The 19,900-nt window shown below is 43.3% G+C and overlaps 1 protein-coding gene across 4 annotated transcripts in view; it reads right to left on the bottom strand.

Moving 5' to 3' along the window:
* Positions 1 to 232: 232 nt before the first annotated feature.
* adgrd1 (adhesion G protein-coupled receptor D1) overlaps positions 233 to 19,900 on the bottom strand; it is a 62,202-nt gene continuing 42,534 nt past the window's right edge. For all 4 annotated transcript variants that reach the window (XM_012828481.3, XM_031570696.2, XM_031570694.2 and 1 more), the window contains 12 exons: positions 15,031 to 15,104; positions 13,949 to 14,072; positions 10,535 to 10,638; positions 9,833 to 9,944; positions 8,439 to 8,592; positions 5,947 to 6,013; positions 5,594 to 5,660; positions 5,216 to 5,307; positions 4,798 to 4,924; positions 4,530 to 4,571; positions 3,712 to 3,804; positions 233 to 3,506 (listed from right to left, as the gene is read on the bottom strand). In XM_012828481.3, coding sequence (XP_012683935.2) covers positions 3,411 to 3,506; positions 3,712 to 3,804; positions 4,530 to 4,571; positions 4,798 to 4,924; positions 5,216 to 5,307; positions 5,594 to 5,660; positions 5,947 to 6,013; positions 8,439 to 8,592; positions 9,833 to 9,944; positions 10,535 to 10,638; positions 13,949 to 14,072; positions 15,031 to 15,104 — 1,152 coding nt within the window. In that variant the 3' untranslated portion in view covers positions 233 to 3,410. The remainder of the gene's footprint in view (positions 3,507 to 3,711; positions 3,805 to 4,529; positions 4,572 to 4,797; positions 4,925 to 5,215; positions 5,308 to 5,593; positions 5,661 to 5,946; positions 6,014 to 8,438; positions 8,593 to 9,832; positions 9,945 to 10,534; positions 10,639 to 13,948; positions 14,073 to 15,030; positions 15,105 to 19,900) is intronic.

Raw genomic sequence — 19,900 nt, 5'->3', positions numbered from 1 at the left:
CATATTCCAAAGAAGTCCAATAGCAAAAGATCCCCATATTACAGGGCAGTACAGAGCAAACACTGTTCAAGGCATACATGACTGTCGCTGTGATACAGGGATAAACGACTTTTGTGTTTGATTTGGTTTCAGATCATCAGATTAAAACTAAAGAGAGGCATGGCAAATACCCCATCTATCCCCTTATTGTCCAACGAGAGTCTTTATTTTCATCTTAATAATGACTAAAAAAAGCACTTATGTTTCGTTTATTTAAAATATGGCAATACAGATAATATAGGTCACAAACAGTGCTAAAAACAAATGTACAAGCTTGTGATAAACATCAAGGTAGCTCTTCATTTTCTGACTTACTAAAAAGAAGAGAGCTCCTGAACTCCTGAAAAAGCCTGTCCAGTAAAGTCCTACAAATAGTGATAAATAGTGATTGTACACTCACTACTGCAACTAGCATTGGTCTGAAACAGCTTTTGATCACAACAAAGTTGAAACGTAATGTGTAATAGGGCCTATGTCCTATGTGTGTAGGACTTGAATTAAAGTCCCTATCTTTGGAAGACTCAAACATATAAAACGAAATCATTGAGACAACAATAACTACAACTCAGGACAAACAGCATTATCAACAAAACAATTCACAGACTGAATGTGACTCACATTGGTTGTTCATTCATGAGAGGAAAGTGTGAAACACTGCAGTTCATAGACAGAAGAGGTACTTACATGTAATGTATATGACACCTCTCAGAAGATTACTTACAAAATTATAAAACTTCTTTCAACTGCATCAGTTCTGCAGTCCATCAAGAATGGTCAGTTATTTCCTAAATTATGTTTTTCTTATAAACACTTGAAAAACATGCACACATGAGGAGTTGTGAAAGAAGATTAGTTGGCACAACATTTGATAGAGAACCAAATTCCTTACTTAATACCTACTTAGTCACAAAATGTACTTATTTTTAGTACCACCTTCTTTTGGAACTTGAGTAGTGCCATACCTTATGACAGACTACTATAACAAAAATGAGCTGTTATTGTTATTTACTGGTAGACCAATGTGCTAACAACACCAAGGTCATGGGTTTGTTACCCAGGTGTGTACATACTGATGAAACTGCAAATCTGTGCTGTACTGTGGATGGATGCATGTAATCGTAAAATGAAACTTTATGATGAGCATTTCTCCAGACATTGAGTGCTGAGACTAATAAATGATTGAATCAATTGTAGTTTTTGCATGTCCTGTTATAGCAAAATATTAGACACCTACCAGCCAATCTGAAACGAGGATTTTGTGTGACTTGTATTAAAATGATTAACAATCCAGTTGTTTCTTTAAATTAAGAATTTTATGATTTTATGGTGTTATGTTATGATGGAGATGAAACCAAAGTGTGGGAACAATCCCATTGACCTTGCTGATTTTACTCTTCCATCTGTGGGGTTAACTGAAATTAATTTGTGGAAGAAATGGTCCCATTAGATCAGCACTTTACCGCTCGACCGCTGTCGACAAACTTGGGAGTGGCTAAGTTTCAAGTTTCATTATTCTGTCTTTAGGCTAAATAAACATCTATGCAGTCGTTCCCAAGACAATCAGATTACACCGGAAATCTGTCATGTTTAATAAACCACAAAAAGGTTCAGTGAGTTCAAAGGAGAAAACATGAAGCTTAACTCCTTAACAAAAAACTGTCCTTGACTGGTGACTTTTAGCTGTGCCTTGGTCATTTACAGGACTAGCAAAATACCACATACAACAAATAACTACTGTGACTTTTCTGGACAGTTTATGATTGTTGGCACATTTGTTGCAGAATTCACTCATGACACACACTAGGCTAAACATTTAGTTTGTTTTTGTTAAGGACCACTTATCCATTGTTCGAAATAACAGTTGATGGTATGTAAAATTCAGTGATTGTGTCTGTGCATGTGTGTGTATGTGTGACAAACCCATGACCTTGGGCATGGTACTTGGTTCCGCTAGCAAGGAGGTAAACAGATATGGCTAATAGCCCCATTGTTAGCATGCTACTTGAGAGACTGGGATTTACAGATTTCTGACTCATTATCATCCTTGAAAGTCCCGACCCTAAACTAAACTCTCAATCTGGGTTGTCATGCCATCAGCCTCTGTTACACTGAGTTGGGTACATTTGACTTGACTAATGTTGCACACAACCTGAGCTAACGATGCTGATCCAATCACCTTCAATCAAACCGTGATTTATCTTTATTTACTGTCATCAGGTTGAACTAAACTAAATTTCTATCGAGTGTGTCCAGGCCACAATGAACTATGTGAAAAATGAGGCCTGGCAGCATCAAGCTAACAGTTCTTTAATTCGATCAAATCTATATCCTCAAGGGAAGGAACTGGGGAATGCTAGCAAAACAGGCTAAAAGCCATGACAGCTGAGAACCTTCCACAGGGGCCCACAGGTTGAGTTTTTCATGTGTGTCTGTGTTTGAACCACTAAACTAAAACCCTTTAACCAGTCTCATTCACTATGTGTAAGAATGATAAAGCAGAACCACTAAGGTCGGGTAAGGCACCAGTTTCACAAAGTAGCACAAGAAAAAGGAGTCATTACTAAAAAGTGAAAACTACTATCGACAGAACAACACTCCCAATGTTCTGGGGTTTGATTTTTTCTCTGAAGTTACAACAATGAAAACTCCATAACATTTTCAGTGTCACGTCCAGCAATTTATCCAATGTTGTAGTAGTGGCTCGTGACCAATAATATGGCATTGGTGTTGAAATGCAATGACGTTAGTAATACGTGTTCTCTTGTGGACACCTCATGGGTGTGGCTGTCACAAAATTGTTTTCAGTCCCTCTGGTCTGATGTTTTGGAGTGTAAGAAAGTTTAAATGGAAAAACAGCAAAATATGAGTAGGAGTTTCAGCAACTGACAGAGTGTTACTGGTTGAATCCAGCCATTGTCTTTGTCTCCCCCACCCATCGAGGGTCTTACTCAGGCCAGCAGGGGGGTCGTAGATAACTCAGCAGGAGGGAAGAGAGAGAAGGAGTGCTTCACAAAGTGTGGGAGGATTATTCAAGGGAAAAATAGGGCTGCTGGGCAAATGATGGATCAGCCATTATAGTGTCTTAAAAGTACTTCAACGTTTGGAGTAGTGTAGACTCCATGCCTTGTATTTTCCAGACAGTCTTCTCGAAACATCTATAGATAGGAGAATGCTCTCTAGAAGGGTGATGTAAAGTTTGGTTTTAAAATATGATGCTTGTTTTTTTTTTTTTTTTTAAAGCCAAAAGAAGCTTTCAAAAAAGCCAGTGTTTCTCCAAGAGGCAAAGAAGATGCTTGTGTAGTGTTGTGGTCCTCTCATCCTCTCCCCTCCAGCCCGCCCTATCGGGACAGATGCAGGGCAGGGATTGGATCCTATACGGCAGACAGGTCCATGCGATTGGCTGAGTTGTCGCTTTTTTCCCACGTGTTCATCTTTGTCGGGCTCGCACCCCCCTTGGGTCCATTCATCTAAAATTAGACAAGAGAATGAAAAAAACACACTCCAGCCACAGACTAGGATTTGTAAGAGCCGTTACACCCATTTTCTTCTATGCAGACACAAGATGGTATTAACAGGATTCTGGTAGATAGTAATAGGAGGATTCTATCACAGAGAGACTTTCAGAGCGGGGATGTGTTTCCTGCGAGTGACAGTGTTTCTCTTGGGACTCACCACGTCGGAGTTGAAGGGCTTGACATTGATGTTGCGTATGGAGCTGCTGGTGAGGGACCACACCTTGGTCTTGTGCTTGAAGGCTGCTCTCACCTGTAGCAAATGAACACAGTGACCTCACAATAGCAGCTGGATACATCACACAGAACAATCCAGTAACACTTTATTTGAGCCTCTATTATACGACTGCCATAAGCACGTTATGGAAATATACCATTGATGTAAACAGATAGATACCATATGCTGTTTTTAACCATCGTAACATCCTGTGTTCAATGATATGTCCGTGCCATATTACCATTGTATCGACACTTCTTCAGCATGAAAACTTATCATAGCACGTAATACTAAGAACTATCATGACACAGATAATGGTGACTTGACATGGTTATAAATCTGACCACTGATAGATATGACAAGATATGGCATCTTCCATGACATGCAACATTGTTATGTAATTCTTGTGGAAGTACTGTGTTACAAACGCTCCCTGTCAATTGTCTGACCCGTCTGGGGGAATTCTGTTAGCTAAAACTAACCACAAGAGGGCAGTGTTGACCACTGAACTAATTTGAATGGTTGTTCTAAACTAAACTAAATAATGTTTGAGACTAATTTTGAGACTAACATCATCACATGTCAACATATATCAGAAATCATTAAAGATAAGCATCATAATATTAAGGCAAACAAGGCAATGATGATCATTCTCTATGAATAGTTTTGTATTTTACTGCTATCTCCCATCAAGTTCAAATCACTGACAAGTATTTCTTGACAACATCAAATGGTGAGCTACAATGCAAGGTTCCCTTTACCTCAGAGTTGAGCAGACAGTGGAAAAGGAATATGAAGAAGCCCTATGCGAAATAAAAGAAATTTGAATATCACAACATGTACTGAATGTGCAGGTACTGTCCAGACCTCTGCTACTAAAGACAGTTTGTGTTATTTCAAGTCTTGTTATCCAAACATTACGCCTCTGTGACATATTGTACATGTTATCATCAGTGCATCAGCAGTAAAATAGGAATATTTATAAAAAATATAACGGTGGAAGAAGAACTGTTGTACAGTCAGTCTCACCTGTAAAGAATTGAAAACTGAAAACATGTACTGGAAAAGTAGGGACTGATCATTGATGGCCAAAACCCCAAAGATCCAGGAGATGCCCAGAATGGGTAAAAGAACAGCGACAGCCTTGGCCGTCAGCCTGAGGAGGTAAGCCACAGCCATTACTAAGTACGAATATCATAAGCTGGTTCTGACAGTGCTGTAAATGTTCAACGCAGAGCAGTTTGCAGTATATATCGGGGACACTAACACATCTCAATTGGTCGAAAGGTATCCGTGGAATCCGTGGAAAGATATTGCAGTGTGATAGCTTTGATACCATAACCCATACCATAATTCCATAAACTCACTAACAAAAATAGGGAACTCTGAGTAGAGCTGCGTGGTTACGCAGCATTTGCGACTAAAAATGAACATGAGGGGCACTCACTTGAGAGCATTGGAGTCCCCATGCACTTTGTAATTTTCAGCACTTATTCTTGAAATGATCCTGGTCACAGCAATGAGAATGCCAATGTTCACCTAAAGAGTAAACACAACTCATTACAATAAGCTGTGAGCCATGAGATAAGAGAGAGACATGAGATGATTTATCCTCACAGGTCCTCTTATATTGTCATGCTTTTCAAGTTTTCTGACTGTAACCATATGTCAGTTTAATTCATGTACCTTAATAGTTGGATATTACTACATGAAGTCTTAAAGAAGAGTTTAACATTTAACATAGGTCAGTGTCGATTGAGGTTAACTAAACTGGAATTGTTCATCACAACTTCATAACTGTCCCTTAAGAAAAATAAATACATACCATTATGACAAACAGGGCAGGGGCCACAAAAGCCCAAATGGCCCCATTCTTAAGAGACAACCAACAGCTGTGAGGGAGGAGAGAGGAAGAGAGAGAGAGAGTTCTTCATTTTATGACAATCCAGAATATAAAAGGACATCGGAAATACCAACTTAGATTGTGTTGTTTGGTCAGTAGAGTGGTGGTACAAAGGGTAGGGTATGGTAGGGTAGGGTAGGGTAGGGTAGGGTAGGGTAGGGTAGGTTAGGGTAGATTAGGGTAGGGTAGAGTAGGGTAGAGTAGGGTTGGGTAGGGTAGGTGCACAGCTCTTTGTGAGCTTTGCCAATGTTTTAAGTTCTCTCATGGGGACTTACTTGCCAACTTCACCATAACTGTTTAGAGCTGAGGTCACAGACACAACACAGATCACCAGAGGGGATCCTGAAAACAAACAAACACACATTTGTTTGCATTATATAACCCATCAAAGCCCTTCAAAAAACGGTAATTGGCCTTGTATTACAAACACTGCAAAAGTTTCCCCAAAACAAAACAGTTGGGTGAGTTGAGTGGCTTGCATACTTTGTTTTGCGTGAGTCGTGGGTGTTCTGTACCGTAATCATTTAAAGGTCGATAAGTCAACAGGGACATGCAGATACCAGGCCACAGAGCCAGAGCCAGAGCCAGAGCCAGAGCAGTACCATTACGACTCAATGACTGAATCAAGAAAGCGCAACATCAAAACCATTCCACAGCCTAAAATAACACACTGTAAATGGTCAACTGAGCCAAGCTTTTTTTCCCCTTCTTTCTTTCTACCTCTTTTATTTTTACAATCGTGTCCTATTAACTATAATAAGACCATCTGGAAGGAGGTCTGTTTCATTCTGGTGAGTGTGCTGCAGAGATGGATGAAATCTTCAAAAACAAGGGCCTTCCATTTTGATGACTTAACATGGTTCTCTCTCAGTAAGCAGTGTGTGTGTGTGTGTGTGTGTGTGTGTGTGAGTATGTGTGTGTGTGTGTGTGTGTGTGTGTGTGTGTGTGTGTGGTTGTGTGTGTGTATGTGTGGTTGTGTGTATGTGTGGTTGTGTGTGTGTGTGTGTGGTTGTGTGTGTATGTGTGTGTGTGTATGTGTGTGTGTGTGTATGTTTTTGTGTCTTTCTTTTTGGTGTGTCTGCATCACTTATCCACTCCATTTCCTGTTATACTACACCCCACAGGAGGTGAAAAGTAATACTAATGGTGTCACCATGTCTGAGTGATGTGAATGTATACTATAGGTCTGCGTCAAAAGGGAAATGGGTGGTTCTCTGGAAAGAGCCCAACATGCCTATGGCCCTAAGTGCTGTGTGTAATTCAAACTCCATTCATTATCTGAAAACACGTTGATAGGTTCGGTGTGTTGTGACTTAACGCTGACTCAGTTTTGACGCAACAGAGTCAACATGTTCAGGAGGGGGGAATAGAACAATGGCATCACTGTCTCGGCCAAAATGGAGAAGTCTGCGATAAGTCATTACTCTGAAACCACCACACAGTCAGACCCCATTAAATAGTGGTCTGCAGAAAGCAGATCAACTGACGTTCATGGGGATCTCTAAAAAGAAACAGAACAATAGACAGACATGCATACACACACACACACACACACACACACCCACACACACACACACCCACACGCGCACACACTCAAACCCCCCACGTGTTGTCCCACAGAGAGCAGAACAATAAACAAATAAAGGTGATCCACAACAATCGGAGAACAACGCTATCCATGTCCAATCCACATCTCCAAAGAAACAGAAGCAGGGCAAGCACGCAGATCTAGACCCTAAACTAAAGCATGTTTTCCTCCGCAGGGTTGCCCCACTTTTTACCTGGGCCATTAACAACGGAAGGGGGTTTAGTTTGATGAAAGTTATGATGATGAGGAGGATTACCCTGCAAGGAGGATCATTTGTGGAAACGGGTGCTAGTTTGGATGCCTAATTTGTCCATAATTGTGTGTCAGTGTCATATTCCTTGACTGAGAAACGGAGCTAGATGCGAATCACATGTTGAACATTTGAACATCTGTGTGTGTGCGCGTGTGTGTGTGCGCACGTGTGTGTGTGTGACTCGATTAATAAATGAGGCAGCTGTGAGGCCAGCAGCACGCTCACGGCTTCCTTATGATGCATAGCCTCTTAATGCACTCACGTCTCTGACAGTAAGATATATCTATACCTCTCTGTACACAGCAGAGGAGGAAGAGATCCCGGAGTAGCCTACGCCAGGGGAGGACTACATCCAGTCAGGGGAGGCTTAAACACAGATGCAGCGCTGCTCTGTTAACCATTACTCTCACATATATAAATATATAATGCACATCACAGAGAGAGGATAGAATGAACAATGAGCATATGGCTTTTGAAAAGAAACTTCAGTATTTCAGGCTTTATATTATATTTATGTTTTTTTATGTTGAGTTATGTTTATTAACTTACTATAGTATATGTATATAAAATAATTTAAAGGAAACGTACTCAGGTATTTTGTATGATACGCATACTGTACTACTAAACAGTACACATATATAAGTATAATTTAAAGGGCAACATTTTAAAGGGCAATATTTCCTGTCATTGATAGACAACACACAACTGTTTTGAAATTAATCCTTCCAGTGAGAAGCAATCATCAAGCAATAATTAAAACCAGCCCAGGCCACCCAGAGATGAACCGTGATCCATTCATCATCTATTCCTCCCTCATCCATCCTTTCTTGATGGTTTTCGAAAAAAAATGTCTTCTCAGACAGTTCTCCTCGTTCCCTTTCCTTCCTTTTCTGACAACCTCCCGTGACCCCCGGGGGCAGACTCACCCCAGCCGATGCCGTAGTAGTAGAAGTGCTTGCTGCCCTCGGAGCCGAACACCTTGACCACCATGCTGTAGAGATGCAGGCCCTCCACCAGCATCCAGGCGAAGGCGCTCAGGAAGAAGAAGTGCAGGAGCACCGCCATCACCTTACACGGCAGCTGCAGGAGTCCCAGAGAGATAAGGGTCAGCAGCAGCAGCAGCAGCAGCAGTGAAGGAGTCAGAGGCTAACAGTATCTGTGCAACAATAAGGTCCATCTAGGGATGAAGGGTTGGTCTCAAAATGGCCGTGTGTTTGTGGATGTATTTGCAAGGATTTGATATGACTGGTGTGAGAGTCTACATGTGTGGTGTTTTTTCATTTTTTTATTTAGCTGTGTGTTGTGTATTCATAAGTGTTTGTACAGTATGTACGTGTACGTGTACAATATGAATCAGTCTATGGATGTGTGTGTGTGTGTGTGTGTGTGTGTGTGTGTGTGTGTGTGTGTGTGTGTGTGTGTGTGTGTGTGTCTGTGTGTGTATTTGTCTGTACCTATGTCTGTGTGTGTGGTCCACTGAGCAAGAGGAAGACATTCCAATTTTAATATCAGACGTTACTGACAACAGCAAGGGGGCCAGACTGTAGCTGTATTGAATTTGTGACGGCTTTATTAGATTTCAGTTAAGCATAGACGGGTCAATGAGGGTGGGACCGAGTTCGTGGAGTTTGAAGAGTGTTTCCTCATGAATCATAGACTCACACTGGCTCTCATTACAGTCTGTGGCTCTTTAATCGGCTTCATTTATCAGGACCCTGGAGTTGATGAGCACGTTTGAGGCATATGTCTAGCAGGGCTATCAAACCAGGCACACACATGCATCACCACACGTCCACACGTGATCACAAACTCACAACTCAAGTACGCACACACCCGCACGCACAAATGCGCAAATACGTGCACACACAATCACATATGCACATTTGTGCACATTTGTGCACATTTGTGCATATGTGGGCACACGCACACACAAACTGCATTCCGCAACAGATACACACAGGAGAAACAGCTAACCAATTTCTTCTGACATCACGCATACAGCAGTTTTCCTTACTCCTATTGTCATGACCCTCTGCTATCTTAGACGCCCTCGTATTCCTGACGGACCTCCGGAGCGACATGCCTATGGTGCAGTCAACTTTGGCATACACAGCTAATTAAGAACTGGCAGCAGAAACCTACTCCCTGTCCTGTGGGTGTATGAGCGATAAACTGCCCTCAGCAGGAAACAAACATAAGTAGATTCATTGTGTTGTCACATTAGCAGTCACAAAGGCAGTGAGGCAAAGGGTGAATGGGGTTACCAGTGGGTTTTTTGGGAGAGAAAAAGGGACAGAAAGGAGACAGTGAGGGTTCTTACCGTCCCTGGCTCGAAGCGGAAGCTGATGAGGAGAAGGATCTGTGCCACCAGGATGGCGAAGGACAGGTTGGCATGGATGTGGTAGCGCTGGTTACGGATGGTGCTCACCGACCTGCAGGAGGAGGAATCAGCACGCAGAGTAGAAACACTTAGCATTCATTTGGCATTTGAATATAAATTATGTTTAGAGGATAACTGTAAGGTAAGTTACAGAACCATGGCCATGCCATACAAATGTGACTGAATGAAACATTTCAACATGTTCGGCACTGTTAGCTTTTAGCTGTTAAGCTGCATGAACGGCACACTGGTTTTTGCTTCAAATGCTTATTTGGGGGGTTGAACTTGAGCTTGAATCAGATTGGGATCTCTGAGATTGACATAGTCTGCACGTTTGTGACCACTTACACTGGTTCCACGTATGATCACAAATGAGACATGGACAGATCAGAAATCCATTGCTTTCGAGAATTAATGGTTAACGATTGAAAGCTCTGCAGCCATGCAAAACCAGATTTATTTCCTGGATAAGATCAGGATGTAGTTTATTTACGTCTTGGACTAAACTGGGTTCTGTGAGAAAAAGCGAAGTCTTGACTCTGTGCCAGACCCCATCCCATCCCAGAGCCTTACTGGGGTTTCTTTAGGGAAACATTCCGTATGGGAAACATGTGGCATGCATCAGCAGAGGTGAATACTCACGAAAGTATGGCGAAGGTCACCAGCGTGATGGCCAGACAGAAGATGGAGATGGAGCAGCCAATGTAACTGATGGTGGACAGCGCCACCTGGTGGGCTTTGGACAGCTGTGGTGGAAGAGGAAGTAACAGTTGGCTGATTAGAGGTGACACCCGAAGATTAATGGATGCATGATGCTCAAGCAAGACACACCGATATGTCTGTCATGACAATTGTGTATCAGTCTTGTAGGCAAACCCAGAAACACTGACCATGACATTATTATTTATTAGGCTAGAACAATTGATGGACTGTGCATGCGGTCAAGAATAAGCACACGAAAGCTCAGGCAGACCAGAAACCCCAAACCAATACATGTTTTTTGTCCCAACATTGTAAGGGCAGATATAGCCGCTTGAAGGAAATTAGTACTTGGTACATTTTTTTCTTCAATTTTTTTCTGCTCCTTTTTCTAGCTTGTATGCTGCACACAGGAGGTAGTTGTTTTTCAAAATGCAGCTATTTCTGGGGGGGTTCTGTGTATGATTCCACATTAACTCGTATGCGTGCCTTGTGATTAGAGAGTCGACCGAGAATATCCGGCTTTTCTTTTTCTGGCGAACGCTGGAGTGGGATGTTCCCCGCAGCTTTTACAGGGATGGAGCTGGCCACTAATTAGAGCTGCGAGACAAGACAGAATAGCATCAAAGCCCAGGGCAGCCATGCCATGCCATGACGTGACATGACTGACTGACTGACTGGCTGACTGGCTGGCACAGTGGGACTGCGACATGTTTCACATACTAGGGAAACATAGCAGTCCAATCTGGCCTTACTGTTAGCATTCTTTATGTTCCACTAGAAGATATATATTTGAGAGTGAGGTAGTTTGAATGAACTGCTATTTGAGAGTGAGGTAGTTTGAATGAACTGCTCTATGTTTTTTTTTCACAGTGCAGAAGAGCTGGGCCGTGAGAATGTTCTATTGAGAATGTATCTGGTTAGAAACAGTTGTCAAGTCTTGGGTGGGAACTGTGCTTTTGCCTCGTCAAGGTTCAAGAATCCAGAAGTTTGAAGATACTGTGGATGTCTGGGCCAACATTTGGAAGGACCAAACCACAAATATCTGACCACTGCTGCATTTCTCACAATATATTCACCTCCACAATCACCGCTCATTCAGGAGTTCCTGACAGCACGAAAATTACTTTTTTATTCTTTTTTATCCACAGAATGCCTCATCTCTTTTCCCGGTGCGTCGGACAACAAGCCTCTTCTCTGTGCACAGTTCAACAACAACACTGACATTCCAATTAGCCAAGTTTAAAATATCCCGATGCAACCTGGGAACAATAAAGCACTTCAGTGCTGGAGCTCTCACTGGATCGAGGCGAAGATTTACTGAGCTGTTTATCCAGTCCTCGCTTCCAACGCCTCCCCTCTGAGACAAAGTTCCCGCTCTGGTTTGTGTTGGAAACAATGGCTGTTGTCTCAGTCAAATCTCAGTTTAGATAGCAACAGCGGGTTGGTGGGGAGGAGGGAGTTATGCCGTTTTGAGGTAGGTGAATGGTGACTTGATGCTCTGATGTTTTATTGCCCAAGTGTAAAAGAGGTCCACTCCCCCCTGTGATCTGATCTTCACATCTGGGCTTTAAAGTAGAATCCGGACCAACTGGGTGCATGTCTGGCTGGGTAGAGAGGGACACTCCCCTGGTGCTCAGGGTCGGGGCTCCTTTCAAAGTTTATGGAGAACTAAGCACTTAAAGCCCTTTGACTGATTTGTTTAGTCACAAAATGGTTTGCTGTAACAGAAAAACCTGCAGCCTGAACCATGATATGGGTCTGTAGGATGAGACATCTCATCTTGTGTTAATGTAGGTTGAGTCCGAGGAGGTGACATCTCATCTTGTGTTAATGTAGGCTGAGTCTGGAGGAGGAGACATCTCATCTTGTGTTAATGTAGGTTGAGTCTGGAGGAGGAGACATCTCATCTTGTGTTAATGTAGGTTAAGTCTGGGATGGCATCTCTCATCTACAGAGCAAGGTTTTCTCACGTTTGCCTTTCTTTCATTCTGAGCCTATTATCAAGTGCTTATATGATTCCCTTAATACTGACAGTTCATTTAATTATGTGTTATTATGTGTACTTAAAAACAGAACAGAACAGTTAAAAAAAACATGGCTCCAAGAAAACCATAATTGCAAGTTATTATGAGTCTTTCAGAGCCCCTATCTCTCCTACCTCACTTTAAAGCTCCACAGGGGATTAGCCTCGAAAGAGGGACAGAACGACCTCTTTGGCAGGACGCACAGCCCAGTGTATAAACAAAGAAAAACAGGGACCCCCTTCTCTCCCAGGGCCAGACCCTACTGACTAACCACACTTAGCCAGGGATCCCCACAAACCACCAGCGGAAAAGCCAAGAGCCTCTGCTTTAGTGTTCACACGCCCAGCGTCAGCCCTCCATCCGCCCACTGTGGTGATCAAGTGACCGCGGGGTGGCAGAGAGGGCTCCGACTTCGGGCCAAACCTCAAGCTAATCGCTGGAGGAGCTCCAGGAAGTGGACACGAAGGGACATGGAACAGCCGGAGAGGCCTATATAACCGGGAGAATCTGCGGTGGTGAGTGTGCTTTATATTGGGTCAGCTTTATCTCTCTGGGGTCTGTAATGTGCCACATGGCTGATGGCTGTTCTCTGACCAACCCCGTTATTTACCATTCCAAGAATTCTCATTGTTAAGTCCCATTGTTTGAGCTTCACCACCAAACCTCCAAGCAACAAATGACCCAACCAAGATGTCCTTTCTTTCAGCGCCTCCCAGAGATGAGTCTTCTGTCTTTAAGTCATTAATCACCATTGTTTTGTGGTAGAAGCAGTTTTAGTTGCCGTTTCTTGCACGCCAATTTAACATTTCACCCGCAAAATCTAGCTGAAAGTACTGAGACAAATTCTTCTGCATTTACTAAGAATGCTCTTTCCACCACACAGAGATACTACTCAGCCCTCTTTGATCCGCTTTTCAACGAAGCACCTTCTCCTCTCTCATTTCCGGATCCTGCTTCATCTGCTCCTTTCACATCTCCATGAAGAGAGTGGGTTGAGTTGAGACTCCACTGAGAATGGATAGTAGTGATGGAAAAAAGTACCCCCAAAAAGTGAGCCAAGTGTATTTAGAAGGACTGTCCATTAGGCACACACATATACACACACACACACACACAGAGAGGCGTACACATGCACATATACACACACACACAAATCATGTACTATTCATTGGAGTCAAGTCTCAGTCAAGAATGCAAATCATCATGGATTAGCTGCAGGGTGCTGCTGTGTTTGTCATGTTTGTCTCTGGCGCAACTATGTGTGTGTGTGATTATGTGTGTGTGTGTATTTGTGTGTGTGTGTGTGTTGAGAGGGAGTGGAGCTCCTTACCTCCATGGGGACGACCTGCATGAGGATGGCGAAGTTGGTCAGGTGGTTACACAGACACACAGAGTAGGACAGGTTTCCTCCAGTGCGAACACAGCCCTCGTTAGACCACACACCTTCTTTAGAGCTTTAACACACACACACACACACAAACACACACACACACACACACACACACACACACACACACACATTTATAGACACATATATAATCACAAATGTATACACAAGGAACATACATCTACAAGGACATCCTACAATAGAAACATACATATAATGCTCACATTCAAATAAACAAATACATAAGTATAATGTAACACACACAGAAATGCAGTGATGAAGCACATACTCAAACACAATTGCACGTTGTGAAAATGCCAGGATTAGTTTGACTTGAACACAGCTTCAGAAAGACCATCACGTGCCTGACATTCCAGCACAGACCCATGAGATGGGGAATAGAGTATGGGGGGGGGGGGTTCTTGGGAACGTTCCCTCTCCAAATGAAATCCACAGCATTCAGCCACACTCTGGCCTGATTTACAGCTCAAAAAAACGCCACACATTTGGCTGCAGTAACATGATTTTTTTTTTCCTGGTGGCTCAGGTTATTGCCTTTCTCTGCTCACAATCCATCTTAATAAGAAAAGGCTGTGGTGCAATTCTCCACAGGACCCTCAGAGGAAGTCATAAATGACAACTGTACTAAATGCGTGAATAAAAGGGTATGTGCAGGTACGTCTTCTTGAAAAGGGGCAAAAATCCTCCACAAAACAGATCACTCTTAAAATGGTGTGGTCATATAACTTGTGGGCTAGTTCTGATGGTAGGAATATGTATAGCCACATGGGGTTAAATTCTACACTCCCAACCACCTTCTCACTGTGCATTATAATCATATTTAGGTAAAAAAAAGCAGAAATCACACATGGAAGGGTTGGTGATGTGGAGAATGTCACGCATTCCTACTGTAAACATGACTGATTGGAAGGCATTACAAGGGCCAGACATCCATATATCGCATGAATGGCAACTTGACAGATGAGTCAGCATTTGCCTGTGAATGAGAAGGAGAGGAAACTCACCTGTAGTCCAGGAAGGCACAGTATAGGTTTACTTTGTTGGTCTTGTTCAGGGCTTGCATCTGTTGCTCTTTGGTCTGAAGAGAAGAGGAGGAGAAGAGAAGAGAAGAGAAGAGAAGAGAAGAGAGGAGAAGAGAAGAGAAGAGAAGAGAAGAGAAGAGAAGAGAAGAGAAGAGAGGAGAAGAGAAGAGAAGAGAAGAGAAGAGAAGAGAGACAAGAAGACAGGAGAATAGAGGAGAAGAGAGATTAAGTCTTTATAATGGGACTTGAAGACCAGCTCCACAAGGTAGGCCATGCTTTCGAGTTGTCAGAAAGAAAAGAATTTGCTCTGCATAACACTGCTGGATCTCTTGGAAACCAATGAACTGCACAATGACTTTTAATAAGTACCTCATGCACAAAGCATTTAGGGTCTGAAATCACCCCTTATTCATGATGGTGCTATTTGTTTTAAGCAGAGCAGAAAATGCAGCGACTAATGAACAAACTACACAGACTAAAGCAGAACACTAGACGCCAAAATTCCAAGGTTCTGATTCTCTAACCAGACTGGAGACTGAATAGGACTGAGTGCTGCATACCAATGCTCCGATGAGGGCCTGGCCTGTTAAGCTCAATGCTGACTGGGTGCGAAACACGAGAACGAAACAGGACTTTCTACTGCAAACACACACCACTGCCACTTGCCTTTGCTGTTTTATTTTTTAGCCTTCATTGCCACTTGGAGTGTTGCCTGTATCATGAGACATTGAACGTACACATGCTCACACACACACACTCTCGCTTGAAATTACGCAAAATTACAAGTGCAATTGTGTCACAAATGTACACACACACATTCATGAAAATAAACAGAGGCTTTCTCTTGTTCTCTCTCTCTTTCTTTCTTTCTCTCTCTCTCACACACACACACGCATACACACACGTACACACAGTCACCGTGGTTACATGGATTCGAATAACTGGCTTAGTCGGACTGAAATCGAATTATCCGTTTCATGTAAACACCTTTGTCCGACTATGTGCGGTCCGACTACGATCCGACTAACACCCCTGGATAACTCGATCCGATCTAGTTGATAGTTCGACTATTGCGGCATGTAACGGTGAATTGGATAAGGAACTGGACTTTGCGTCTTTGCGCATGCTTGAGATCCCGCCGCCCTCCTCCCTCTCTCCCTGCCAGGTCGTGACCCGGAAGACGAAAGAGGGATAAGTTGTCTCAACTGTTCATACTAATGACACAGTTTTTTATGAATATCCTGCAGACTGTCTCACAAGCTTATTCTTGTTGATTATGAACAAACATAACAGACGAGGTCCGAAGATATGAGCACCTTTACAACCCCTCCTTAAACACGTATAAGGACGTTCCACATTTTATTTGCTTAAAACACACAGCAGTACTGTCAAATCAGCTGTCACTCGGCTATTACCTGACCAAGGTTCCATGGCAATGTTCCGAAAGCCCATTATTCCGACAGCCCGCTGCTCCGAAATTGTGAGCACAGCAAGGTGAACCACTATAGCCCACATGCACATCCCAATGAATCACACAATCATAAACATATAAATGCCTTTATTTCACAAGCATTAACTTGAATTCAGAATATTATTATACACACATGCATTTGCATCGCGATGATACAAAAATATTTTTATGATTGCCAACTGCGTAATGTCCTGCGACAATCTGCCGGTGATTTCCTTCGCATGAGTGGTAGCCTACCCCATATTCAAAACCAGAGTAGGCTAAGTTAACAAATATTGCCTAGGAAAAGTTATATGCGTGATAGCCCAGTGAGCGTCTCCGCTCTGCTGTGCAAACGAAATGCTGTGTGTGTTTTGTGCCACTTAAAATATTTCTAAATTTTGCCAGGGGGACTATTTTTCGGAATATTGAGATTTCGGAATATCGGGCTTTCGGAATACTGGGCCGTCATCAAAATATCATCAAATATGATGAAATTTGGTATTGTGCCCGCAAGGCAAGCGTGATTTTAGTTTTGTTCAGTCATCTGGCGCTGAAAAAAAACACGAATAAGTACTGTCAAATCAGAAAGCAAATCAGCTGTCACTCGGCTATTACCTGACCAATACCTGTCAAACTCGGTGATACTATTCACAACTAATTTGTCCTTCATTCTATCAAATATGATGAAATTTGGTATTGCGCCCGTGAGGCATACGTGAGTTGAGTTTTGTTCGGTTATTTGGCGCTGCCCTCTAAAGACAGAGACGTGACAGGTGGATCGAGATATTTTCCCGTTGCAACACCTTCCTTTATAGACAACATCGATCATACACTCCCATTGCACTCAAACAACCACACTCAAACGAGGAGATATTGTATCAATTAGCCTATTATGTATTGTATTAATTGCACAGAGTTCCAGTGGCCCATGCAGCCGTACACACTGTGCGTACCTTCTGCTACGCGAGAAGAAAAAAAAATATCACAGTACAGACAACTAATGCCCAGCGTTGACGATGCAGATACAGAGCTGGAAACAGCTAAATGAGTTACAGCCAAAACGCAGTGAACTTTATCAAGCCCTGGAAAGTTCGGCAAATTTCTACCCAAACATTCATTGCGTCCTGAAGGTCTTGTTGACAATGCCCGTTTCCACAGCGTCTGCTGAGCGGTCATTCAGTACAATGAGGCGTCTTAAGACATATCTACGAATTACGATGACAAAAGACTGACTGGACTTGCTCTCATGAATATTCACACAGATTTGGAAATCGACAGCGAAGAAGTACTAAAGCAATTTGATGCAACTGGCAGAAGGGAAATGCGTTTAGGCTGTAACCCATTATTTGCGCGCGTGTGTGAATGTGCGTGCGTTTCTCTCGCCTTTTATCTTTCACCTTTGAATAATGTAACTTATAAACACATCGGCCCAGCAGAAACAAACAAACAAACAAACAACCCAAGAGGCAACACGCATTTCTGGACCGATGAACAGATGCGATTCATGCTCAATCAACTGTTGTTGTTATTGGTAGTGGTGAAGAGGTCAAGCGGAAATGGCTGTATCACCACTAGTTGTAATGAAAACAGCGCCACCTATCGTATCGGACATGACATGCTTTCGGCCAATGATTCGATTTATTCACTGCCATGTATATTGGGATAATAGCACTTGCCCCAAAAGATAGCATAGTCCGACTAAGCAAAGATTCGAATTATACCATCATGTAAACACACTGAGTGACACACACACAATCAGCCAACTACTTCCAAGCACAGGGTATCTCAAAGCCATTCTCTCAATAGGTGGCTCTTCCCCTGCTGGTGATTTCTGCTGCACACACTCCTCCCCCCCACCAGCCCACTCCCTCTATGTGTGATGACTCCATTCTGCTCTGGAGAGGTAGGAGCTCAGCTGGGTTTCTGTTTGCCAGCATAAACAATCATATTGCTGCTTTTGTTGTTCTGAAAATGGACTAGTATTGCCTGACTGGTGCTAAGAGGCTTGTAAAGATCTGAAGAAGGAACACCAGTTGCCAGCCAGGTTCCCCCCCACTCTCTCTCTCTCTCTCTCTCTCTCTCTCTCTCTCTCCTTCTTCTCCTTCTCCTTCTCCTTCTCCTTCTCCTTCTCCCTCTCTCTCTCTCTCTCTCTCTGGTTTGATTATTACACCGATCAAGCCTCACTACTGTCTCTATGTGTTTTATATGACCAGTGCTCATTTTTTCCGTGTAATTTCTTAAATCTGATTTAGAGTCTCAGGAGACGGTGAGCTAACAGGCTGAGGAATGCAAATGTGGTAATTAGGTTTTGGCCCACGGTCTCGGCCTAAATCCTCGCTGTTACGGCTAAACCTTCTTCCTCAACACCGCCCCTCCCCCCCCCCCCCCCCCCCCCCCCCCCCAACACCCACATATACACATACGAATATATACAAACATACCCCCCAACACAACCCTCTAGCTCTCCTGTGCTCCCCCCCCCATCTAAATCAAAACAGGGTTTACTGAAACAACCTGGCGGGCGGCATCCTCCCCGGGCAAAAACACACAGACACACACACACACACACACACACACACACACACACACACACACATACACACACACACACACACACACACAGACACACACACACACACACAGCAGCCTATTTACTCTGATTTCTCTCCCCAGTGGCCCTAATTGGATTAAATGTTTGTGAGGATGGGCTGAGTTACCTTGCGGAAAAAGTGAGAATGATGAGGGCCACACCTACGGCCCAGGCTCTCCAGTTTCTCTTTCTCTCTCTCTCTCTCTCTCTCTGACGTCAGTCCGAAGTGCTCTGTCTCACACTGCCCTCGAACACACTGTGTGTGTGTGTGTGTGTGTGTGTGTGTGTGTGTGTGTGTGTGTGTGTGTGTGTGTGTGTGTGTGTGTGTGTGTGTGTGTGTACATATGTGTGAGCCTAATGGATAGTCCTTCTAAATACACTTGGCTCACTTGTTAGATTTTTGGGGGTACTTTTTTCCATCACTACTATCCATTCTCAGTGGAGTCTCGACTCAACAGACTCTCTTCATGGAGGTGTGAAAGGAGGAGCTGATGAAGCAGGATCCGGAAATGAGAGAGTTGAAAAGAGGAGCAAAGAGGTGGAGGACTGAGTAGTATAAGTGGTTTTGGGAGGAAAGGAGAGTCTCTGAGACGGGGGAGCAGAGTGGAGCAGAGGAGAGAGAGGAGGTGTTAAGGGTTCGGGGGCCTATGGCACAGCAGTCCATTCAGGCTCAGGAACTTTGACGCTCTTGTTGTGGGTAAATGAAAACAGATGAGCAGACGAGGCACCTTGCCACGAGTGCCATTTTACTACGAAAACAGAGGGAAGAGAGAGAGAGAGAGAGGGGAGAGGAGGAGGAGATACACAGC

This window comes from Clupea harengus, chromosome 7, assembly GCF_900700415.2.
Source record: "Clupea harengus chromosome 7, Ch_v2.0.2, whole genome shotgun sequence".
Classification (NCBI taxonomy): Eukaryota; Metazoa; Chordata; class Actinopteri; order Clupeiformes; family Clupeidae; genus Clupea; species Clupea harengus.
This window is presented reverse-complemented; position numbering and strand designations above follow the sequence as displayed.